Consider the following 25,629-nt stretch of genomic DNA (forward strand, 5'->3'; position numbering starts at 1 on the left):
ACGAAACCCTGCCTTCCTTCCCCTCCAGACAGCTCTTGCTGTGTCCTACAGCGTGGCTCCTGCTGCTATCTTTACACACAGATAGCGAGGGATTGCCACTTGAGCGTGGCCTTTCTCCTTATCGCTCATGGGCAGAAATAGGTCTCAGTTCAGATTAAAGCTGGCAGTTGTTTAGAGCTGAGAATGTTCATCCATCATCATTCACGCACACAAAGAGAATGCGGCGGCTGTGCTTCCTAGGGCAGACATGATCCTTCTCACACTCCCACCCCACGGAGTAGCGGGGGCGGGGTGGGGTCTTCAATCCAATAAATCAAAATACCCTTAACTCAACCTCTTACTCTTTAAATATAGTTATCTCCCGGGGGCAGCTTTCTGCTTGGAAATATTCCATCTTAAGAGTTGCTTCTGGGGCTGGTGCTATGGCACGGCGAGTTAACACCCTGGCCTGAAGCGCCGGCATCCCATATGGGCGCTGGTTCGAGTCCCGGTTCCTCCTCTTCCAATCCAGCTGTCTGCTATGGCCTGGGATAGCAGAAGATGGCCCAAGTCCTTGGGTACTTGCACCCGTGTGGGAGACCCGGAAGAAGCTCCTGGCTCCTGGCTTCAGATTGGCGCAGCTCCGGCTATTGCAGCCATCTGGGGAGTAAACCATTGGATGGAAGGCCTCTCTCTCTCTCTCTCTCTCTCTGCCTCTCTCTCTGTGTAACTCTGACTTGCAAATAAATAAATAAATCTTTAAAAAAAAAAAAAAAAAAAAAAAAAAAAAAAAAAAAAAAGAGTTGCTTCTTCCCTCCCGTTAGTCCTCTAGAACTGCCGGAGGGAGCTAAAATAATTTAGAAAATCCTTTCCCAACAATGCCTGGCTTTCAAGTCTCCTATCTTGCTCAGACTCAAATATTCCATTTCATGTTTCAAAAGCTGAACTTTGATTTTCTGTCTTTGTAATAACTCTTATCTTCTTAAAGCCAAATAGATGTCTCTGGCTTTTCGATTAGCTTGTTCTTGACCTTTGCATCCCTAGGCCTACTTTTATCAGGTACATGATTTGGTTGGCTTTTAAAAACCTTAAAAAGGAGAGAGAGAGAGAGAATAAAAACTCACTATGCATCAAGGCTACACAATTTCTAAAAATATGCTCATTAATGACATTTAACTAAATCTAAAAGAGAGTTCCAAATTTCTGTAAGTGAGAAAAACAAAAGCTTACAAAGGCCTGGGCAGGGAAATATCTGAATTTACATTTTTTCCCAAGGTCAGTTTTAGTTGTAGCCAAGAAGGTATCTTATCTCTCACTCACTCATATCTCAACTACAGAGATCATGCAACAGCCCTTTATATAGATGATATACATATATATCATATATATAATCTTGAACTTAATCTCTGATCAGAGTTTACACTAGGAGACAAACATATTTCTTGTTAGTTCAGAGATTATGTGTTGCTCAAGGTGTAAAGTTGGAATGACATAATATAGAAGAAAACAAAAAAAATATTTCATTTCAGCCTATTCCAACCCACTGTGAACAATTACACCCAAGTAAGCTGAAAACATCTGCAGTGGACCAATGCCATAGGCATAACCCAAACTCAGATAGCTTCAGTTTGTGATTCTGTATTTGCCTCAAGGCTCTCAGTTGTCACCAAGGGTGGAGAAATGATTTCCTTGATCTACTTGAGTGTTGACTCGATGTTGTTTGCTTCTTGCACTAAATAGCTTACATTCCGGAAATTATTTTACATATGCAAAAAATATCATATTTTGTCATGGAATTATTAGAATTTGCCATTAGAAGCTTGCTCAATTTCTTCATTTTACAAATTATTTTCAGCAAATGTTTGTGAAGTATTTGAAGCCCATAGAAGCTTGATGAGAGACTATCAACTCTTGCTGTCATTAGAATTACCTGGGGCTACTTTGCAAATGTACAAGGATACTTCAAAAAGCTTATGGAAAAATAGAATTAAAACAAGTTTATTGTGGTATAAAATTTTTAAATAAATTTGTGTAGTTTTTTGATATTATGGTTTTCCACAAACTTTTTAAAGATGCTTCGTATGCATGGATCTCAAACATTTTTTGAATCAAAGTAAACTTACTTTTTAATTCCATTTTCCATGAACTTTTTGTAGCACCCTTGTGCAGGGCCTGGCCTTTAACCCCAGGAACACTTACATAGTTGATGTGTTTTAAGGCCTGGACATTCATAATTTACAAACTCAGGTGATTCTTATATCTGTAGAATTTTTCCTCCTCCATTTAAGAAAACATTAAGTAGTCTAATTTTATTCTGTGTTGTGTCCCCTCTAGATTACCCACACACTTAAATTAGCTGGTTTGATGAAGAAATGAGATGGGAAGAACATTCTAGATGATTTTTCACTCCTATTATCTTTTTAAAAAGATTTATTTGAAAGCCAGTTACAGAGAGGCAGAGAGAGAGAGAGAGAGAGAGAGAGAGGTCTTCCATCTGCTGGTTCACTCCCCATATGGCTGCAAAGGCCAGAGCTGGGCTGATCTGAAGCCAGGAGCTTCTTCCAGGTCTTCCATGGGAGCAGGGACTTGGGCCATCTTCCACTGCTTTCGACGGCCATAGAAGAGAGCTGGATTGGAAGTGGAGCAGTTGGGACTGGAACTAGCACCCAAATGGGATGCTGGCACTGCAGGTGCAGCTTTACCTAGTATGCCACAGTGCCAGCCCTCCTATTGACTTTTATCAATGCATCCCTTTTGCCTCTTTATTTTTCCAGCTAGTCTAGCCTCTTCTAAGACATAAAATTGAATACTATCCCACTCACTCAAAAAATCACTCAAAATGTGACTTTACTCCTCATAGTGGATATTGTGAAGGATAAATTTTCAGTGAAGGATAAATCACACTTTGTAGCTGATCAACTTATGTTGTCTGAGTTATGGAAAGGCACAAAAAGGTAACCTTGAGATTGTACAAACTGGGGCCAGGTGTTGTAGTACAGCAGGTTAAAGCTGCCCCTTGCAACATCAGCATCCCACATGGATGCTGGTTTGCATCCTGACTGCTCTACTTCTGATTCAGCTCCCTAATGGCCTGGGAAAACAACAGAAGATGGCCCAAGTACTTGGGCCCCTGCACCCATGTGGGAGACCAGAATTAAGCTCCTGGCTCCTGGCTGCCAACTAGCCCAGGCTGTTGTGGCCATGTAGGGAGTGAACCAGCAAATGGAAGATCTCTCTTTCTGTCTCTCCCTTCCTGTCTCTCTCTCTCTCTCTCTCTCTCTCTAACTCTGTCTTTCTAATAAATAATTTTTTAGAAATGTACAAACCTTGGCTGGCGCTGTGGCTCACTAGGCTAATCCTCCACCTGTGGCGCCGGCACCCCGGGTTCTAGTCCCGGTTGGGGTGCTGGATTCTGTCCCGGTTGTTCCTCTTCCAGTCCAGCTCTCTGCTGGGGCCCGGGAAGCCAGTGGAGGATGGCCCAAGTGCTTGGGCCCTGCACCCGCATGGGAGACCAGGAGGAAGCACCTGGCTCCTGGCTTCGGATGGCGCAGCGCGCCGGCCATAGCAGCCACTTGAGGGGGGTGGACCAACAGAAAAAAGAAAACCTTTCTCTCTGTCTGTCTCTCTCACTGTCTAACTCTGCCTGTCAAAAAAAAAAAAAAAAAAAGTACAAACCTCTGCTGGACCACTGCCCAGTGGGCATAAGTGCAACAGTTTCAAAGGAAGGGTCGACCATATCTGGTGATGTTAGATGCTGGGGATGAATTAGAAAATTTCAAATGTTGTCAGCTCTGGGAAAACGGTTTGGATGGAATTCAATAGTCAGAAACAGGGCGGTGGAGACTGCAGGTTTTGAGTATAGAAACGTTGTGTGAGATCAGCCCCTGGTGGTCACCTTAATTATTACAATCATGCAGCGTTTTGAGTTGAGATGATATGCCTGGATTATGGAACATTCATTTCCACCACATCAGACTGCTTGGGAGGGCAGACGTAGATCAGAAAGTCTGTGGAAAACACGTATGATGAAAAAGCTAGGTATGGATTTCAAAACTTTTTTTGCACCAAAATAAACTTTTCTAGTTCCATTTTTCTGTAAGCTTTTTGGAGCCCCTTCACATATAATTGTAATCTTTCAAAGTCTTGATGGCAAGGACCCCTGCCTCTCTTTTGCAGTTCCTCATCATTTGCAGAAGGAAATCCTAGGAACTCCTTGTTGTAAAGACAATGGCCTCACACTCTCCTGCCCCTTCCCACCGCTCCTTCCTCCTGTCCCAGTTCTCCAGAATTCCATTCACAGCTTCAGGATGTGAAGTTTTCCAGGGAGAGACGTAGGAATATGGATTCCAGAGATGAGGATTCTATATGCAAAGTCCCAAAGGGATGAGACAGCAGGGCATGATGAGGGAGTTGTGTCTTAGTGTTTTCTCAAGTGGACAAAGCAAGAGAGGATGATGGGCAGGTGAGCTTTTCAGTCTAGTTTACCTTTGCTTCACTTTCAGTGGAGCAAGATGGAGAGAGATTGCTCCACTCCAAAACCAACAAGGTGCAAGCTGATGACCCTCACAACCGGCAGTATCCATAGCATGGGCAGCAGGGAGCCGTGGAGACCACTGGCCCCGGGGAAGCTCATGTCCTGTCTCACTGAGGTAGCCTCTCCTCACGTTCCCCTGAGTTGGGGGGCAGTAGGAGGGGGTTGTCAATGCTGCAGGATTTCCCAGATTTTCCAGAGATTCCCCCAATCTGCATGTTACAGAGAACTCTGCTCTTTCTGCAGTGTTTGCTCATTCATTCAGTATTTATCGGGTGTCTACTATGAGTTGACTTGTTTGAGGGCGCAGCAGAAAACAAACCAGATAATAGTAGTTACCTGGCAGAGCCTCCAGGCTAATGGGGGAGATAATTTTAAAAATGAAGTCTCTTGTGAAATCCATTAGCTGGTGGTGGTATCTCCATTGTATGGAGAAAAAGATTGCAGGGGCTGGGAACACAGGGACTCAGGGGTGTGTTGCATTTTGAACAGGGTAATTGAGGAAGGATGAGCTGTGGACGTGACATTTGAGAGCTCAGATGTCACATAATTAGTTCCTGCATTCGACGCATTCCATGGTATTTAGTGAGCACCTGTGATGTGTGATGCCTGATCCTAGGTATGGAAACAGACTGATGAATGAGACCAAGTCCTTCTTTCCATGGAGAGACAGATAACAAACAAGACAGCAAATAGGATAACATTGGATAGTGAGTCCTTGTGATGAAGGACATAACCATGATAATGTGTGTAAGAGAGGAAGGGGAGATGTGGCTGGACCAGGTGGTTTTAAAAGGCCACTCCAAGCAACACTGGATGGACTGACAGGAGCCTGGGTGAAGGCATTCACCGTGGAGGGACCATAAGGGCAAAAGCTGTGAGGTGGGAAAAAATGAGGCCGAGGTGTTGAGCATGGGAAAACGACGGGAAGAGGGAACTGGTTAATGGAATAGAGCAAAGCACATTCAATACGGTAACCTATGGCCAAGGGCAAGCCCAGGCACAGGTGGGAAATAAAAAATGTTTACAGTGAGGGGTCAGCGTTGTGGCACAGCAGGTTAAGCCTGCCACCTGTGAGGCCAGCATTTCATATGGGGACTGATTCAAGTCCTGGCTACTCTACTTCCAATCCAGCTCCTTGCCAAAGTTCCTGGGAAAGCAGGGGAGGATGGCTCAAGTACTTGGACCCCTGCACCCACATGGGAGATCCAGATGAAGCTCCTGGCTCCTGGCTTTGGCTTGGTCCAGTTCTGGCTGTTACAGCCATTTGGGGAATGAATCAGCAGATGGAAGCCCTTTCTATCTCTCCCCCCCACCCCATCTCTAACTCTGACTTTCAAATAAATAAATAGAAAATGCTTACAGTGGCTTCTTCCTTTTTTCTTTCTTTTGGACAGTGTTACCTAGCCTCACTTAATCCCTGAGCCCTTTCTCAGAAAAAAAAAAGGTGATAGCTTGTGTATGGCAAAAAATAAAGCTAAAGAGAATTATTTTCCTAAAGGTATTTACATTTGAGTTACACAGACGATAATTATAAAATTGGAGGCATTGGCTGTTTAGGTATTGGAATACTTTGAGGTTGGGGAAATGTATTAATTTCTTATTGCTGCTGTGACAAATTACTGCAGACTTAGTGATTAAACCCACACATACTTCTTACCTTACAGCTCAGGATATGAGAAGTCTAAAATGTCTTGGCAGGGCTGTTCTTTGCGCTCCTAGAAGCTGCTCTTCTTGCTTGGTGTGTGGCTGTGAATCACTCCAACTTCTGCCTTGCATCACAGGGACCTCTTCCTCGCATCACTCCATCTCTGCCCTGGGTCACTCTGACCTCTGCTTTCACTGGCACATGCCCTTCTCTCACTCTGACCCCCCGCCTCCCTCTTATGAGCCCCTCTTTATATAATCTAGGATAATCGCCCTATCTCAAGACTTTATCATATCTGCAAAGCTCCTTTTGTCATGTAAGGTAATACATCCATGGGTTCTAGGGATTAGGATGTGGATATCTTTGGGGGGGGCATTTTTCTTCCTACTGGGTATGACATTCTGGGCTTTGTGAATGGGGTACTAGACAGTTCCCTCCAGGTAGGTTGCTTCTGCTCGTTAGTTCAGTTCTACTGGAATTTTAGGGATGGGATGGTTCTATTGTCTTTCTGAAGGGCTGGTTGTCTAAGCCTACTGGGTAATTTTCCTTCATCCAATCTGGGAAAGTTAGATAGGATGGAGTCTCATTGCACTTGTGTTTTGGAACACATTGCTTACCCACAAGATTTAGCTGGGCAGCAGCTTCTGGGATGGGTTTCTAACACCCTGTGTTTCTGATCTTTCTGGAATTTGAAAAGGACATGCTTGATAAAGGAGAAATAGTGGCAGCCTGAGTTAGGGAGCTAAAAGGATGAACAATATTACCAAAAAGGAGTGGTGATGGGGAGTGGGTGTTAAGCCTGGTGGTTAAGATGCTGGTTAGCATGCCTGTGCCCCATACCAGGGTACTGGGGCTCCATTCCCAGCTCCTGTCCCTGGCTCTTTCTGTCAGTGCAGACCCTGGGAAGCAGCAGTGATGGCTCAAGTGATTGGGTACCTGCCACCCACATGGGAGATCTGGGCTGTGCACCCTGCTCCTGTCTTTGGCCCTGGCCCAGTCCTACCTGTTGCAGGCATCTGGGGAGTGAACCAGCAGATGGGATGATGTAATGAGTGCTACATGTGGAGCCTAACATGCAATTATTTTTGACTTTTTGGCATCTGGATAGGATTTCTATTCCTGAGCTCCCCAGCAAAGAGAGAATTGGGCTAACCTAGAAACTACCTGAACTGCTTTGTTTCCAGCTACTCAAAGATTTGTCACTTCGGGGGAAAATGAGGCAGATCCATACTTTAATTAGCACCCTATAGCTCACAGACCAACTCTGACTCCACTCTCTGCTCTGAAGGGCTTCTTATTTGGATTCTTCCCATCATGTAGCTTCGACCCATTACTGTTTACACCTCCAAATTTCTATTTTTCTCAGCCGCATATTGAGTTAGAATCTTTTGTAGCCACTATGATCACATCTTCAAAAGTCTGTTCCTTATTGATTTAAAGGGAATATGTTTACCTTTAACTAGTTTTAGCAGTTAAGCAAGAGGGTATCTGCTAAACTCATCGTTTTTGTCAACAAATATTGAGTATAACATCAGCACATCAAAACTTACACAGAGTTGATAGGGCCCAGCTCCATTGTGACCAACTGGGGAGAGAACCAATGGATGGAAGACCTCTCTCTCTCCCTCTCTGACTTCCCTTCTCTCTGTGTGTAACTCTGACTTTCAAATAAATAAATAAATCTTTAAAAATTTTTTAAAAAGAAAATGCCTCACCATTAACCATCCCCATTGAATAGCACAGTAAACTCTCACTCACTGAACTATTCTACCCCGTGCTCCAGGTCTCAAAGCATTTGTCATTGGATGACATGAGACCAATATACCCATGCAGTGTGTACCATGGTTGCTTCAATTCCTCATTATAATGGGGTTTCTGCTTGCCAGCTGACGAGGTGCTGACAAGGCATCTTATAAAAAGTTCTAACAATGCTGTCGGTGAGCAATAAAACATTCTTTTTTTAATTTTTGACAGGCAGAGTGGATAGTGAGAGAGAGAGACAGAGAGAAAGGTCTTACTTTGCCGTTGGTTTACCCTCCAATGGCCGCTGCGGCCGGCGCACTGCGCTGATCCGATGGCAAGAGCCAGGTGCTTCTCCCGGTCTCCCATGGGGTGCAGGGCCCAAGGACTTGGGCCATCCTCCACTGCACTCCCTGGCCACAGCAGAGAGCTGGCCTGGAAGAGGGGAACCGGGACAGAATCCGGTGCCCCGAAGGGGACTAGAACCCGGTGTGCCGGCGCCGCAAGGAGGAGGATTAGCCTAGTGAGCCGCAGCGGCCACATTCTTTAAAACCATTCTTTAAGACTGAAAAATAGTTGCAAACACACTGTGTCTCTGGTTGCTGCCAGTAATAACAGTCATGGGCTTGCTTAGGCAGTGTGACAAATTCGGGGAGAAATTGTCCCCAAAGACTCTCTCACTGGCGCCGACATTAGGACACCCTGGATTCCGGCCTGTAAGAGCGACCCTGGAGGCGTGGTGTGGAGCAGGAGCAAGCAGAACCCAGGAGAGGGTGCATGTCCAAGGTTGCCAAGGCGCTGTCTCTCTTCCCTAGAGACCCCTTGGGCCACCTCGGTTCAGCAGCACAAGCTGTTTAAAATGTCAGCTCCCTGAATCCCTACAGGTTAAGAAGTTGGGATCCTCGAGGTAGCCCTCAACCTCCCTCTTCCACAAGGTAAAAGCACCCACTGGGCAATGAGGAAGGCTCATCATAGCTCTGCTCCACCACTGCCCCCCGCCTTAAGTTCAGTGCTGACCTGCAGAGAGCCCTGGTGGGCTCCCGGCTCTTCCACTATGGGAATCCAACTACGGCGCCTTTCCAAGTGGCTTCTCTGAGGCAGCCGACCCCAGTGCTTTAAACCCCCTGGTCTTGGGCCACATGGGAAACCGGGTCACCCTACAACCGCGGGGTAGAGCCCAGCGACCACCTTAACTCATCCAGACCCTGTAGGCGGACTACGTCCTCGGAGAGGGGGCGGTTACCACCAGAAGCCCCGCCCACCAGAGGGTAGTGGGCGGCACGGGAGGCCAGTCCGGCGCCCCGCCTCTCCGGCCGCGCACCCGCGGCAGGAAGTGACGCAGGCCCAGAAGCCACTTCCGGCCGGCCGAAACTAGGAAGAAACTCGGAGCCAGCCAGGCTCCCGAGCCACATCTTGCCGCCGCTCGTTTGACCTGTGGTCAGGGCCGCGCTGAGCTGTCGGGAGCCCTGGCCATGGGGCGGTCCGAGCCTTCCGCGGTGTGAGGCGCGGGGCCTCCCGCGGCCTCCCCTGACACGCAGAGGGCGGGCAGGCGGGAGGCGTCGTTACAGCTGCGGTCGCGGCCGCGGCTGCTGGCATCATGAACATAGACGTGGAGTTCCACATTCGCCACAACTACCCCTGGAGCAAATTGCCGGCCAACGTGAGGCAGGTACGGCCGGAACCTGAGGCTGGGTCCCCGGCCGGCTCGGCCCCGCCCCGCCGTCACCTGCTGGCCTCGCCCGCGGGCCCCAGGGTGGAGTGGGAGGGGGCGCGCTCCTCGGGGCTGACCCCCGCCCTGTCCATCTCCGGGTCGCGGGGAAACCGACCTGCGGCCCGGGGGCGAGGGTGTGGGGGCTGCTGTGGAGTCACGGGGGCCGAATGGCGCGGTTGCGAAAGGGAAAGGAATTGGTGTCCGCAGCGCTCGCTCGGCGCCTTTGCCCGCAGCCTCGGTTCGGCCACAGCCCTTGACCTCCAGGACTCGAGGATGGTGGGAGAGGGCTGCGAAACAGGGAGATGCGCGGCTCCTGCGCACCTCCGCTGTGGCGTCCGTGGGGCACGGCGGGGCATCGGAGTGTCCAGGGAGAATCGGGAGGATGCGTGCGGGCGGCCTGTGGATGGGGCCTTGGAGGACCCACGAGTTAGAAGAGGGAGAGGGAATAGGGTGGAGAGGAGCGAGCGACTGCCTTGCTCCTGGGTTGTGATTGGAGTTGAAGTTTGGCCATGGCGTGGGGGTGGTAGCAGCTGAGCTGGAGAGATAGGGCCAGATTCGGAAGGGGCTGTGCTTAGGTCGGATTTTATCCTCTAGACCAGAGGGTTGGTTCTCGTCGACAAGAGAGTGGCGTGAAGTTTTCGAGAGTTCACGTTTAAGATGCCGATCGTCGGTTACACTCAGTTGTTTAACGGATGTAGCTTTGAGGATCTGCTGGGTGCTTTGCCTTGGTTCTGGTCAGGTAAATTGCACTAATAAAGAATCAACAAGACAGAGACTCTGCGTTCTTGGAGCTTGGGTTTTAGCCACGAGAGACAGTGGACAATAGATGAGGAAATACATACCATGACAGGTGATGTTCAATCCTGTGTAACTATGGTTTCTCAGTTTTTCCTACTTTACCAGGGAGAGAATGAAATTTGTGGTCTTACTGGTGCCGAGTAGTTGAATTTGGGTGGTGAGGACATAAGGATTATTATAGTTCACTTTCCCCACAAACTTTCCCTCCTCCTTCCCACGTTGGGAACTTAACTCTAGTAAGGAAATAATGTAAGAATTTGGTGAAGTATCATTTGGCATCGAAAACTGCTTTCTAAGATAACCTAAAGCCAAGGAATGGAAAGATACATTTAAGGAGCTTGTGGTTCTTGGGTTGTCAGTGGCTGCCCATGAGGTGTTTATTTTGAAATGGACGAATGTGTAAGCTTTTCTTTCAGCTTGCAGGAGGGCTTTGGTGGACCCTTGTTGTTTAAGGTTTTGTTGCATATTTGAAGACTACTGGAAGAGCCAGCAATCCTTGTATTTTACTTTTTCCATATTCTATTTTAAATAAAAATGAACACAGCATAATGGAAGAAAGAGGAGAGATTAGAGTATGCCCAACATGAGTAATTGACTTTAATGTCATTTAACTTAGGATATCCTAAGACTGGCCATTTGTAGCTGTTGAAAAAAAATGTATTAAAAGTTACTTACATAGATTTGTCTAGCTTTACCACTGTTTCCCTAAATTAAGCTCCATGTTAGATTACTACATCATCTCTCTATTTAGGGATAGGACCATCCCATCCAATTCTTCACACTACACTAAAATGCAAATCCAACCCTGTCACTCCGGTCTCTTTTCTATTTCTTATGGTTTCTTCTTGAATCTCTGGTAATTCACTTTGGGTGGTTTCTTGTCTTCCGTATACATTGCCGTGACAAGATCCCTCGCCCATCGTAGAACGTACTCCACTAAGGTGCCTTTTCTGGGTTCATGGTTTGTACTCTGAACACCTGTTACATAGTTGGCTTTCAGTAAATGTTTGTGGAGTGAATACATGATGGATCAGTGTAAATTTTTTTTTCCTGGGCAGCTAAAGCTCAGTTTAAAAGTGAGGGGGAATATTCTTTATATGGAAAAATTTGTCTTTTGGCATTAAAGATACCTTGGTATCGTTTTCACTAAGTTTTTATGGGTTTAATTAGGAAATGATTCATTTTTCCCAATTCTGAACGCTGGGGGGAAGGAGATTCAGATTTTTTAAATAAAAATGTATTTTGAGCCAATTTTTTAAACATGGAAAGATGAAAAAATTTTTTCCTGTTAAATGAATCATGCTAGGCTGAGAAATAAAGTTGAGGTTGGGCCGTTATTTTCAGGATAGTCTATCAATATCTTGTATTCATTGTTCAAAATGATTCATGCTCCTTTCATTTTAAGGAGACTCGTAAGAAGAAGTTCTGTAAAATCCAAGAAGGGTCAGTTTAAACAAAAAGTGTTTTGGGGGGCTAGGAGTACGTGTTAGGATGACACATTGGGATTAGTGTTTGTAGGAGCAGATGCTTTAGGAAATGTTTGTGCTTTTAGAGTCATTTGCTACATGATGGATGCTTTATGTAGTTAGAACCTTATTGCTGTGTCACCTTATCCTGTGTTACAGTTCCTCTTATGCAGCCCAGCTGCATTTGTCCCACCGCCTCAGTTCAGTACTTTCCATTTCTGCAAGGCCAGCATTGTTTTAGCTTAAAGGAATCTTTTAAAAAGTTACCTTCTGTAGTGGCAACAGTATTTTTAATGAATGACAGGAGATTTGGATTGGGCATGGGAGGTGAGCCAAAGAGTCTCTGAACAAAACCATTCTATTTTAAGTACTTGTCTAGTGAGGCTAAGATCAACTTCTAATGTGGTTTTTAGGTGTTTGTGTGTGCACACATATGTTGATTGATCAGGGCTAGTCATTACTTCATGCCTGGTGCAAAGTGTCTAAGAGGTGTTGCATTCTCTAATGAGGATTACAAATAATCGACCTTTACATTTTGTGTGACTGGCTTGATTTTATACTTTTCATTCTGGAGTACTAGGAACAGAGTTTGAAAGGGAGAAAATGGTTAAGTTAGGCTAAATTAAAAGACTTACTTTGAAACAGAACGAAATGTTACATTTGGCAGACTCAGATTATAGCAAAATTGTAAGTTTGTTCAAGTGTCTGTGAGTGTCTGTGTGTGTGTGTGTGTGTTTTGTGTCCCTGAGAAAGAGACTTTTGTTTGGCAATAGAGCTACAGGAAACTTCTACAAGTTTTACAAAAACTGACTGTTTTGAATTCCTCAGTCACTTCAGTACTGACCCTGGGTGTTGGTGCTACCTAGAGTATGGTAGTTTCTCTACAGTGAACTCTACTTCTAACCACTTGTAAAGTTAAAACAGATGAAAGTAGTACAGGCACATGCATTCTGATAGTACTGTGAGGGTTGGTTTAACCTGGGATAAACTAGTTTAGATGCAGGAAGAAAGATATTTGATTTTCCCATGTTGCATGTTTCTTGGACTATAACCCACTTAGTTTGTCCAGTTGTGGACCAGTTATTTAGGTGTGGGTTTCATCTGTCTTGTGAAGATTGCCTTATGTGAAAGATACGTGTATTGGCATTTACTTTGGCTTTCAGTAACCTGCAACTAAGAAATAAAGGAACTGAATCCTCTGATCTTCCTGTCATTACTTTCCTAAGGTGTCTAATTTCACTTTATGGTGTGTTAAGTATACCTAATTACCTAGTAATTAGAAGGAAGATAGTAGTCATGTATTAAATTAAGCTTTTGGTTATATATTGCACATAAGAGAGTACTTCAAAAAGTTCATGGAAAGTAGAATTAAAAGATAATGCTCATTTCCCATCAATCTTTTGAAAACCACCTCACAGTGTTGACTGTTATCGGGCAAATTTATTATTTGCGTTCCTGAGCATTCCAAGTTTTAGCTTAAAATAAAAACAGTAAATATGTAGCTAGAATTTTTTGCTTATTAAAATATGTGAGAATTCTAAAATTGTCTAAATGCTTTCTAATGAGGCCATAAGGAATTGGTGTTTTTCAGAACATAATCCTCAGCTACAAATAATTTATCAGCAGTGGTCTGTGTATCTTTAGTTGCCATTCTTAAATTTAAGGACATGTAAGTGCAAGAGAAGCCATCCATCCATCCATTTAACATACACAAATTGACAGTGGTTAGGAAGGAAATCTGTATAAATAGAACTTAGTTCTTTGTTAATTTCAGTGAAGTTATACTCATTGATCTTTTATTTGATATTAAGGACTCTGAATAATTTCAGTAAATCCTTTTGGAAAGGATTATTGTTTAGAAATAAATACTTTGAGCTGTTGCTCTATTACTATATCAGGAAAGTTAATAATCAAGTTTAAGAATATAATATTTATTCAGTTCTGGAAATTAGAAATGCCAGGATAAAGTTAAGCACCATAGTTTTGAATTTTTATTGGGGAAAAAAGTACTGTTGTTCAGCTTGCAAGCTATTTAAAATATTTTTGAAAATTCTTTTAGAGTCTTGGAAATTCACAGAGAGAATACGAAAAGCAGGTTGTACTGTACAGTATCCGCAATCAATTACGGTACAGAAATAACTTAGGTAAGTAGAGGCATTCTTACATTGGAGCAGAGAGGAGTGTCACAACTCTCTCCTCTCTTCTTTATACATATTTCATAGTGCTAAACTTATTCCATGTACAGACTTTAAGAAACCATACTAACCCACTATGCTTACAGCAGTTTGTATTAGCAAGTAGATTTTCTCTTTGAATTTGGATGAAAACTATTTTTTAGAATACTGTTTAATTCAAGTATTCTCTTTCTGTCTAAGCTGAGAAAACATGCCAGAAAGGAGAAAGTACATTAATTCTTAATAATTTTCAATTCTGAGTTACCGCCATGAATTTTCCAAATAGTCCAAATTTTTTTTAAAGACTTATTTTCTTTGTTTGAAAAAGTTACAGAGAGAGGTAGACAGAGAGATGGTTGGTTGGTGGGGGAGGGTTTCATCCACTGCTGCACTCCCCAAATGGCTACAATGGCTGGAACTAAGCCAATCTAAAGCTAGGAGCCAGGAGCTTCTTCCCAGCTCTTTCCCAGGTGCATTAGCAGGGAGCTGGATCAGAAGTGGAGCAGCCAGAACTTGAACCTGTGCACATATGGGATGGCAGCGCTGCAGGTTGGGCTTTAACCTACTGTGCTACAGCTCCGGCCTCCAAATAATACAGCTTTAATGAAAAATTCTTTTCATAATAATTGGAACAAAATTTAAATGTACTTGGTTCCATTTTTTTGCTCTTAAAAATTTTTTGCTTTTTGGTTAGTCTATTGTCAGCTAGTCTTTTCCCTCTATTTTAAACTTAATGTTTCAGAGGTAACTTTTCTATATAAACGCTTTCTGTGGAAGAGGACTTTTAACATTGAAAAAACAAAAAAGGCAGCAAATAATTTTTAAAAACAGATATGATTTCAGTAGAAACTAGCAGTTCAGTTTGTCTTGTAATGTAAGAAAGAAATTTCTCTGACCTATTATACATTTTACTTATACTGAAAAAAAATTGAAGTCTGTTTTTTAGGGGGCTTATAGTTGTTTCTTTGTTCTAACGCAGAATATTTTATTTGCTCTTTTCTAATTATGTGCTTTTCATTTGAATTAATATTGGTTTATAAGGTCTTTATTATTGCAACAATAGTTAATATGTAGCTGTAAGTAACCTGAGAAAAACCTGAAAATTTCCCTCTTTCTCTCAGTTAAACATGTCAAGAAAGATGAGCGCAAATATTATGAGGAGTTGCTTAGGTACAGTCGAGAGCATCTCATGCTGTACCCTTACCATTTATCGGACATTATGGTGAAGGGCCTGAGGATAACCCCATTCTCTTATTATACTGGGATTATGGAGGTAAGTGTACGTGTGAGTGAACCACTGGGAATGGAGTGGGACTACAGGTCAGGGGAACTTTGCAGATGGTGCCTAGCACTTCAGCTGTCAGCTACAGCAGATACTGCTTCTGAATTTACAGTGTAGGAAAGAATACTGGGTACAAGTTAAGTGTTTGAGCCACACTTATACAGCTGGTTATCATTATTGATGTTTTCAGATCGGAAAGTTAGGTATTCCTAGTCTGAAGGTTGTTGCTCCTTTGTACTTTAGCAACATGAGTTAGTCACTTATGTTAGCAGAGTCTATGTAAAATGACTGCTTTTACTCTCTGATTAAGGTTGAAAATGTAGGTGACAGAATTGAACATTAAACAGGGAAACTTAGTGTGTAAAAAAGAAATGATGACACGGACCTGATGTTGTATAATACACATGTCTGAAAGGAGAGATTTGTCGGTAGTCCTGGCTGTTGATCTGTTTCTGTACCTGTTAGTCTTTTTCCAAAGGGAGTGTTTATAGGCTTGTGTTGAATAACTGTAATCGTAGTTGTATACTGTTTTTAAGTGAGCTTTACATCAAGATTTGTCAGGTGTTCATTTGCTACTTAATTATGTTTGAGAGTTACTGTTTGGGGCTCCTTAGTTATTTGTAGAGCAGAGGGAAGCCTAGGCCTAAGGAATCACCGGGAAGTTAGCACCCTCTGATAGGGCTTCTTTTGCTATGAACTTCCTTAGCTTATGTCCTTACAGCCCCTCTCCGTGGGCACTTCCACAGGCCCATGATTGCTGGGTCCCTTTTCTGGAGGAAATGCTTGTGCAAAGATTGAGGCCTGACAGCTTGATAGCGTAATGAAAAGTCTGGGTTGCATAATGAAGGTGACTGCTAATCAGTAGGTAGAATAGTTATTGTTGCTATTTATTTATTTAGTTAATGTGGACAAAGTTTAGGGGATAAAAAGCAATGGCGTTTTTGTCCTGTTTACCAGCTTTCATTTCAGCTACATCTGTGTGCTTGCTGCTCTCTGGTGTTCTGTACATGTGCTGTTGGATATGGCTGCTGGATTGAATGTGGACCTTGTCTGTGGAGAATCAGAGGGGCATTGCAAAATTACTGAGTTTACCTTTGCTACTGACCGGGTCTTGTAAGCTCAGAGACTGCTAAGCGGTTAGAGTCTCTGTGGGCAGTGCATATTTTGGATGCACATTGATGGAGCTGTGATGCATTATTGGCCTTTTTTCAGGGTAGGAATCCAAGCTGCGTATGAAGTATAGAGAAGCTGGAACCCTCAGCTGTAGTATGGGCATTGCTTCCATAGCTTCCACAGGGCAGAGCTCACAGAGCAACAGTCTGGGATTCATAAAGGGTGTTGTGCGAAACCCAGGCTGAAAGTCTGCCCTTCAGTTTCTAGATTAGGACCATGTGGTAAGCGCCACAGTGTGGCATGTGTGCTTTAGGTTGCCAAACCATGATCTCAGGCACTACTTCCTGTAATAACTATTGCTATTCTGTTTGGCTGTAGTAATGTATATTTATATACCTGTTTTTATCTAAGAAAACTTGCATTTTGAACTTTAAATTTCTCCTTTTTAAAAGGACATTATGAACAGTGAGAAAAGTTACGATTCATTGCCCAATTTTACTGCTGCTGACTGTAAGTATTTAATATGCTGAAGAAGGTAATATTTAAGTTGCATCTTTACATGTGCCTGCTGTTGTCCATCAGTACTGTGATGTGTGTTTTTAACCTGAAGTATGTGAGAAATGAGAGCAGAAAGCACTGTTCGTGGGATTTTATCAGATGATACAAGTCAAGTATAAGAGGTAGCCTAAATGTTTAAGAGAGGATTGCAGTGGTAGAATCAGAAGAATGGGACTAATCGGTGTATTTCCAGAGAGTGAAGTTCATCTGTTACTTGGGCTGCCAAGTGAGGAAAGAGAACTTGCGCAGCATATTTTTGTGGCATAAACGTGACTTCTAGTAATATACTTTGCTGATTTTATGGTTATTTTAGTAAAATGTACATTGGAAATGTGACAGAGTTCTGTTGTGTAAGAAGTTTTTGCTGAGGACTTAGACTTCTTGAAATTGGGCAGACTTCTGCTTATTAAAAATATTCTCATATTGCATTATCAAAAGTCTTGGTTTTAGTTCATCTTTCCCAACGTTTACTTTTCTTTTAGAATTTGAGAATTCATTTTGATTTAATTTTGATTAACTATGTTGCTATGTTGATCAGTAATTGAAAAATGAACAGAAGCTCATTTTTTTTCCTTAAACTCATTTGTGAGTATACTGACATTTCAAGATATATTAAATGTTTTTAAAAGACAGACTCTTTGTTTCAGGTCTAAGGCTTCTTGGCATAGGAAGAAACCAGTACATTGATCTTATGAATCAGTGCAGATCATCAAAAGTGAGTTAGTCATTTCCCTTTCTTTCTCATTTTGTGGCCTCCTTGCCATGCAGGTTGATTAGTTTTTCTAAGTGGTAGAAATAATGACTTATAACTTCTTTGGCCAAATAAAATTTGCTAACACAGAAACAATACAAAAGCAACTCTCAGTATCTTCTAGGTTATGGAGTGATTATTTAATTAAAAATGTTTAAGGCATAAAATGTTTTTTAAATTTTTATTTATTTTCATTTTTTTGAAAGGCAGAGAGACAGGCAGAGTGAGTGAGCTTCCATTTGCTGGTTTACTTTCCATATGTTTGCAACTGCTAGGGGTAGGCTGGGTCAAAGCCAGGAGCCAGAACTTGTTCTGGATAGCTCATGTGGGTTGGCAAGGACCCAAGTACTTGTGTCATCACTTGTTGTCCTACCAAGGTACACATTGGCAGGAAGGTAGAATTGGAGGCATGGCCAGGTTGCAAAACTGGGCACTCCAACTTAGGATGTGGACAGCCCAAGCAGTATCATAGCTGCTGGGCCAAATGCCTGGCCCCAGAATATTTGTTTATTTAAAGATTTGTTTATTTTGAAAGTCAAGATTACACAGAGAAAGAGGGAGAAGGAGTTGGAGAGAAAGAGAGAGAGAGACCTTCCATTCGCTGATTCACTCCCCAAATGGCCACAATGGCTGGGGCTGGACCAGGCCAAAGCCAGGAGCCAGGACCTTCTTGCATGTCTCCCACGTAGGTGCAGGGGCCCAACTACTTGGGCCATCCTCTGTTGCTTTCCCAGGGGCATTAGCAGGGAGCTGGAATGAGAGTGGAGCAGCTGGGACTTTTTAACTAGCACCCATATGGGATGCTGGTGCCATAGGTGGAGGCTTAACCCACTATGCCACAGAGCTGGCCCCTAAAATATTTATTTTTAAAAATTTATTTGGGGCCTGGTACTGTGGTGCAGTGGTAAAGCCATTGCCTATGGTGCCAGCATCCCACATGGGTTCAGGTTTGAGTCCTGAGTACTCCATTTCCAATGAGCTTCCTGCTAATGGGCCTGGGAAAGCAGTGGAGGATGGCTTTAGTCCTTGAGCCCCTGCACCCACATGGAAAACACCGATGAAGCTCCTGGCCTCAACCTGGCCCGACCTTGGCCATTATACACATTTGGGGAGTGAACCAGTGAATGGAAGATATCACACGCTCTCTCTCTCTCTCATTGCCTCTACCTTTCCATTCTGTAACTCTTTCAAATAAATAAATCTTTTAAAAATTAATTTTGTTAGTTGTTATTGCTGATCTTACTCCCAGGATTAACTAAAATGGGTGAAATCTGTACACATTTCAAATGCGTTTTTCACCTCTTGGGGTTTCATTTAAGTTTCTGGATTTAGACCCAGATTTAACAATTAGTATTTTAAAACAATTTAGGAATGGTTTTCTTTACTCTGTATATGTAGAACATGAGAGTTTAAGAAGATGTTTGTTGGGGCAGGCGCTGTGGCGTAGTGGGTAAAGCCTCTGCCTGCAGCACCAGGATCCCATACGGGCGCTGGCTTGAGTCTTGGCTGCTCCACTTCCGATCCAGCTCTCTGTTATGGCCTGGGAAAGCAGTGGAAGATGGCCCGAGTCCTTGGGCTCCTGCACCCACATGGGAGACCTGGAAAAGACTCCTGGCTCCTGGCCTTGGATCATTGCAGCCATCTGGGGAGTGAACCGGCAGATGGAAGACCTCTCTCTTTGCCTCTCTATAACTCTGCCTTTCAAATAAAATAAATAGATCTTTTTTTTTTTTTAAAGAAAATATTTAGCTTGTTAGAAACAGTCGTGCGCTGGCGCCGCGGCTCACTTGGCTAATCCTCCACCTAGTGGCGCCGGCACACCGGGTTCTAGTCCCAGTTGGGGCGCCGGATTCTGTCCCGGTTGCCCCTCTTCCAGGCCAGCTCTCTGCTGTGGCCAGGGAGTGCAGTGGAGGATGGCCCAAGTCCTTGGGTCCTGCACCCCATGGGAGACCAGGATAAGTACCTGGCTCCTGGCTTTGGATCAGCGCGATGCGCCGGCCGCAGCGCGCCAGCCTTGGCGGCCATTGAAGGGTGAACCAATGGCAAAAAAGGAAGACCTTTCTCTCTGTCTCTCTCTCACTATCCACTCTGCCTATCCAAAAAAAAAAAAAAAAAAGAAGAAGAAGAAGAAGAAGAAGAAGAAAGTGGTAATTTGAGACTGACTGCAAATTCTCAAATGCTCGTTTCATTGCAGAAATTTTTCAGAAGGAAAACAGCCCGCGATCTTCTACCAGTTAAGCCAGTGGAAATTGCCATAGAGGCGTGGTGGGTGGTCCAGGCTGGATATATCACTGAAGATGACATCAAGGTAGAGACCACAAAAGTCAAACATAGAATTTTAATTTCTTAAGCTTATTGTGTGGCTTTCAATTACAGTTGTGTAATTTTTTTTTTTAGAAAAGTGACCTTATTTGGCTTTCCTGTAGAAAATAAATTCAAAACTTAAAATGATATTGGTAGGCCAGAATATCATTGAGATTGCAAGATACTCTTTAGTCATGAGAGAGACTTGGCTTGGTTCAGGTAAAGTTATCTGCTGGTGTTAGATAGATATTTCATGGAAAGTGACATTTGATGCCGCATTTACCAACAACAGTTTTAGCTAACACTTTTGAATACCTGCTAAATGCTAGATGTACCAGGCACCACTGCAAGTGCTTTTTATGTTGTTTCATTAATTGTCAAAATATCTCTAGAGGTGTGTATTATTTGTACTTCCATTTCACAGATGAGCAAAGGGAGCACAAGGTGATTATGTAATTGGTCAAGACGTAATGGTTGTACAGGTCCAGAATTTCCAGCCATGCAGTTTGCTGTGGAACCTGTACTCTTGATCTCTGTGCTGAACCATGAGGCTGGTAGGACAGTGCTTTGGTGGGTCATAGTACGAGATCAAGGAAAATAATACCCACAGTGGTCAGACATTTGCTGTAAACTTCATACATTTTGGAAGGGTTGGAGTGATGAAGGGGCCTAGAGACCACTTCATGTGTTTGTGTAGTTAAAAGACTGTGAGTGGGCGTGTGGCCTATTTTTAGTCTGCATTTAATTTTTCTCTAGAGGGAATATTAAATCCAGTGTGTGGAAGGCTTAGAAATTTTGCTTCAGCATAAGTATATATTTCCTAACAAGCTGTTAGACTTTCTTGAGCTAGTGAACCTTCCTGTCACTGATTTGGTCACATGGACTTTGGGTGAACTTCTGATTGAGAAGTCAGAATCAGCAAATGGATCTGATTCCAGTTCAGCAAGGAGTAAATACTGGTATTTCTTAGTGAGCACTTGTTACCAGTACATTTTGGTACTTGTGGTGACTTTAAGCTCTAAGCTCTGTTGGTAGCTATCTTGGCACCTTAGTTGATGGTTATGTGCGTAGTATTTTGTTTGAATTCAAGAGTGGTAAGTAAAAAACAAATGTAGTTCATTAACTAATGATATGTAATCATTGGTTTCAACATAAATAGATTTCAGGAGACTTATGAATTAGTTAATTTGGACAGAACTTAATTGAAAATATTTTGCTTTTCTTAGATATGCACTTTGCCTGAGAAATGCGCTATTGATAAGATCATCGATTCAGGCCCTCAACTCTCTGGATCACTAGATTACAATGTAGTACATAGTAAGTGGTTAGTAGAAATGGTCTTTTGTCAACATAAAAAACTTGTTTAAACCATCAATAATTAACAGCAATTCCTTATTAATGAGGTACAAACAGTACTCTTTCCAAAGGCATGTTAATGTTTAAAGTGAGACCTTTGTTGGTTTTTGGTGTGACTGTAATTTATCACACACACTAGAAATGTATATAAATGAATGGTAAGAAAAGTTTTGTACTTCTGAGCATATATAGGAAACTGAGATTTTAAAAATTATACTATAGTTTTTTCTCTTCTGTTTTACTTTTGTCTTCTTTATATAGCATTCAGTTATAAGAATCTTTACAGAAAGCCAGCAATTAGTTTAAAAAAATTAGTATTGTGTAGCGTTATATCTAAAACAAAGTACTTTTTTGCTTATGTAGGTTTGTATAACAAAGGATTTATTTATCTGGATGTACCAATATCTGATGACAGTTGCATAGCAGGTAAGTCTGTGCTAATGTTTTTCATTGTTGAGTGGCTTCTGGATCCTGAACTGCATTTAAGCCTAATAAATTAGACACAAATGACTGTAGGGTCTAACATGTTTTTTCAGAGAGGCATTTCTTCATTACATTGTAACACATTGCAATATTTTACTTACATTCTTTTTATTTCAAAACTTTTTTTTAATATTTGAGATAACATTTTTAGTTTGCATTATGGTCAAAGGATTAATGCTCCACTAATTAGAGATGCAGAGGCAGGGAGAGAAAGAGAGAGAGACAGGTCTTCTATCTGCTGGTTCACTCCCCAAATGACTGCAAAGGCTGGGGCTGGGGCCAATCTAAAGTCAGGAGCCAAGAGCTTCCTCTGGGTCTCTCACATGGGTACAGGGGCCCAAGGACTTTTGCCATCTTCCACTGCTTTCCCAGGCCATTAACAGGGAGCTGGCTCAGAAGTGGAGCAGCCAGGACTTCAATTGGTGCCCATATTGGCTGCTGGTGCCAGAGGTGGAGGCATAACCTGCTACTCCACAATGCTGACCCCCTTTGACATTACTTTATGGTTAGAGCCTTGGAGCATTTTTCTTCCATTTGCTCATAAAATATATGATAGGTTATTGTGAATTGTAGTCTCCCTACTGTAGTGTGTGACACTAGGACCTTCACCCTTCCATCTCACGCTGACTTGGTGCCCATTATCCAGCCTCCCTCTGTCACCCCATCTCTCGTAGCCTATAGTAATCACTACTGTGTGTTCACATTGAGTTTTTTTTTTTAACTTCCACATAGGGAAAACAAGTGGCATGTGTCTGACTTATTTCACGTAACAAATTCTCCAGTTCTAAGTCATTTTGCCTCAAGTAATGGCATTCCATTTCCTTCTTATGGCAGAGTAATATTCCATTCTGTTTCTATACCACATTTTCTTCATCCATTCATTGATGATGGAGTCCTTGGGTGCTCATATCTTGAAGTTGTAAGTGCTGCAGTAAGCATGGTGAAGCAGTCACCTCTCTGATACAGCGATTTTATGTCTTCTGGATATATGCCTGGTGTTGGGATTGCAGGATCAAATGGAAGCTCTCCATGTCCTTGCTAGCTGTTGTTTCTCTCTGCCTTTTTGGTATTAGTCTTTTTAAAAAGGATAAAGTGATACCTCTTTGTAATTTTGATTTGTATTTCCTTGATGGCTAGTGATACTGATCATTTTTTCACATATTTATTAGCATATTTTTAGTAAGAAATAATTATGATACAAAATTTTTAATTTCTTAGTTGATAAAAAGCCTCCCACCCATTCCTGTCCCTAGCTGCCGAATTTCTGTCTTAGGAGGCACTATTTCTTGTGTATCCTTCTAAAAGTATTCTGTGTACATAGGCATGAATGTGTAAATCTTTTTTGTGTGCTTTTATTTTTACTCAGGTGGTTTATTTCATTTTTTTGTCTTTTTCTTTCTTAGTTTTTATTGGAGACTATTCCATATCTCTTGATGTAGAGTTGCTTTATTCTTTTTTGTCTAGATATAGTGCTTTGGTTTCTTTATTTCTTTTTCTTTTTAAAAGATTTATTTATTTATTTGAAAGATTGAGTTATATATAGAGAGAATGAGAGACAGATCTTCTCTCCACTCTTTCACTTTTGAAATGGCTGCAATGGCCAGAGGTGTGCCAAGCCAGAGCCAGGAGCCAGGAGCTTCTTCTGGATCTCCATGTGGGTGCAGGGACCCAGGGACTTGGGCCATCCTTTACTGCTTTCCTTGGAACATTAGCAGGAAACTGGATCAGAAGTGAAGCATCTGGCACTCAAACCGGCACCCATATGTAACACCAGCACTGCAGGCTGTGGCTTAACCTGCTGTGCCACAGCACTGCACCCTGGTTTCTTTATTTCTTTTTTTTTTTTTTTTTATAATTTTTTTTTGTTTTTGTTTTTGTTTGTTTGTTTTTTTTTTTTTTTTTTTTTTTTTTTTTTTTGACAGGCAGAGTGGACAGTGAGAGAGACAGAGAGAGAAAGGTCTTCCTTTTGCCGCTGGTTCACCCTCCAATGGCCGCCGCTGCAGCCGGCGCACCGCGCTGATCCTGGCAGGAGCCAGGAGCCAGGTGCTTTTCCTGGTCTCCCATGGGGTGCAGGGCCCAAGCACCTGGGCCATCCTCCACTGCACTCCCTGGCCATAGCAGAGAGCTGGCCTGGAAGAGGGGCAACCGGGACAGAATCCGGCGCCCCAACCGGGACTAGAACCCGGTGTGCCGGCGCCGCAAGGTGGAGGATTAGCCTATTGAGCCACGGCGCCGGCTGTTGGTTTCTTTATTTCTAAAATACGAGTATTACAGTGTCAACTCCTGAGGTTAAAAGGAGTAAGTGAAATTGTATGTATAAAGTACCTAGCAGTAGTCTAGCATTGAATAAGTGTTCAGTAAATTTTTGGTTATATTCCTATAGCTGATAGGAATATATATAATATATATTATAATATATTCTGATAGGACAGAAATTAATGATGTCACATCTAGGATTTCTAAAATATTTCTAAAAGGAAACCTTTGACTTTTGAAAGGACCTAGGTATCTGGAAATAACAGTACAAATTAGAAAGTGATGAGAGCTACCTGGATGACTGGAAGGCGAGGTGGTACAAATTAAAAAATGGCATGGGCTCGATTTGTAAAGTGAGTAACCAGCCTCAAGTGTGCATTGTAGCTTTTCAGTGATCGCTTGGACTGAAGTTGTTGTTGTTGTTAGGAATAATTTAGGTTTTGCGGGTTATTAAATGGTATTAGGGCTAAGGAACACAGGGACACCCAAATGCTGCTGTGGCCTGGGCGCCATTCCTTACTAGGATGTATTCAGGGAAGCGCACACACAAGAGAACGGCAGAGGGAAGCATTCTGCTTTTCTGGTGTTGAGGGCAGAGCTGTCTGTGAATTGGGTTAGAACATTTGTGCAAACAGATGGAAATAGAAGACGCGCGTGGAGACTGATGGCTGTGCTGCCTGCTGTGCTGAAGAACAGGTCTGACCCTCTTCCACTGAGAGTAGAAAGGTACAAAGAGCTGGCCGTGGCAGGTGGAGTTCCCCAATTCGGGAGTGTGCCGGGAGAGCCGCGGAGCCAGTACTTTCCATCTGCCGCCTTTCACGCAGCCTGACACCTCTTCCTTGCAGTCAGTCCTTTGCTTTTCTGTGTGGCGCAGTCGCCCCTGCTGCCTTGGAGGCACGCATCAGGAAGCTGGTCAGGGCTCCTCATCCTGAAGCAGCCTGTGCCCTTGCCTTTCTACCACGTCCATGCCCTCCAGCATCTCTGCCTCATGGAGCATTAGATCACTCTTAGATTGTATGCTGTCCCTCCAGAGGCTTCTGTGCAGATACTGCTGTGTATGGCCTTCACTGTGGGAGTTTCAGACAACTTGTTACAGAGTAGATAAGCTAAAAGCTGTGTTCAGTCCTTAAGAAATGGATTTTTCTTTCTGACCGGGTGTTTAATTTATACTTTCTTATTTTAGAAAATCAGCACTGACAAAAGTCTATTTTATTTCAGTTCCTCCTCTCGAAGGTTTTGTAATGAATCGAGTGCAAGGTGATTATTTTGAAACTCTGCTTTATAAGATATTTGTTTCAATAGATGAGCATACTAATGTTGCAGAGGTAAGTGTGGCAATATCTTAGGAAAGTATAATCTCGGGATTATAGACTAAGTGTGTAAAGTAGGTAAATTATTTTATGATGCAGTTAAAATATTTTCAAAATCCATATGGCAACATCATAGACCATTAGTATACTTAAAAATTACCTTTCTTAA

At 42.9% G+C, this 25,629-nt stretch overlaps 1 protein-coding gene across 4 annotated transcripts in view; it reads left to right on the plus strand.

Annotated features, from left to right (window-relative positions):
• Positions 1-9,238: 9,238 nt before the first annotated feature.
• Positions 9,239-25,629, plus strand: part of FAM91A1 (family with sequence similarity 91 member A1) — a 50,403-nt gene continuing 34,012 nt past the window's right edge. For 2 of the 4 annotated variants that reach the window (XM_002710763.5, XM_008255884.4), the window contains exons 1-9: positions 9,239-9,567; positions 13,933-14,017; positions 15,169-15,320; positions 16,895-16,952; positions 17,648-17,715; positions 19,946-20,059; positions 21,282-21,372; positions 21,775-21,837; positions 25,369-25,475. In XM_002710763.5, the coding sequence (XP_002710809.3) occupies positions 9,496-9,567; positions 13,933-14,017; positions 15,169-15,320; positions 16,895-16,952; positions 17,648-17,715; positions 19,946-20,059; positions 21,282-21,372; positions 21,775-21,837; positions 25,369-25,475 (810 nt within the window). In that variant the 5' untranslated portion in view covers positions 9,239-9,495. Of the gene's footprint in view, positions 9,568-13,932; positions 14,018-15,168; positions 15,321-16,894; positions 16,953-17,647; positions 17,716-19,945; positions 20,060-21,281; positions 21,380-21,774; positions 21,838-25,368; positions 25,476-25,629 lie in introns of those variants that run through there. The other 2 variants (XM_017341515.3, XM_051844794.2) reach the window with 2 other exon arrangements.

This window comes from Oryctolagus cuniculus, chromosome 6 (assembly GCF_964237555.1).
Source record: "Oryctolagus cuniculus chromosome 6, mOryCun1.1, whole genome shotgun sequence".
NCBI lineage: Eukaryota > Metazoa > Chordata > Mammalia > Lagomorpha > Leporidae > Oryctolagus > Oryctolagus cuniculus.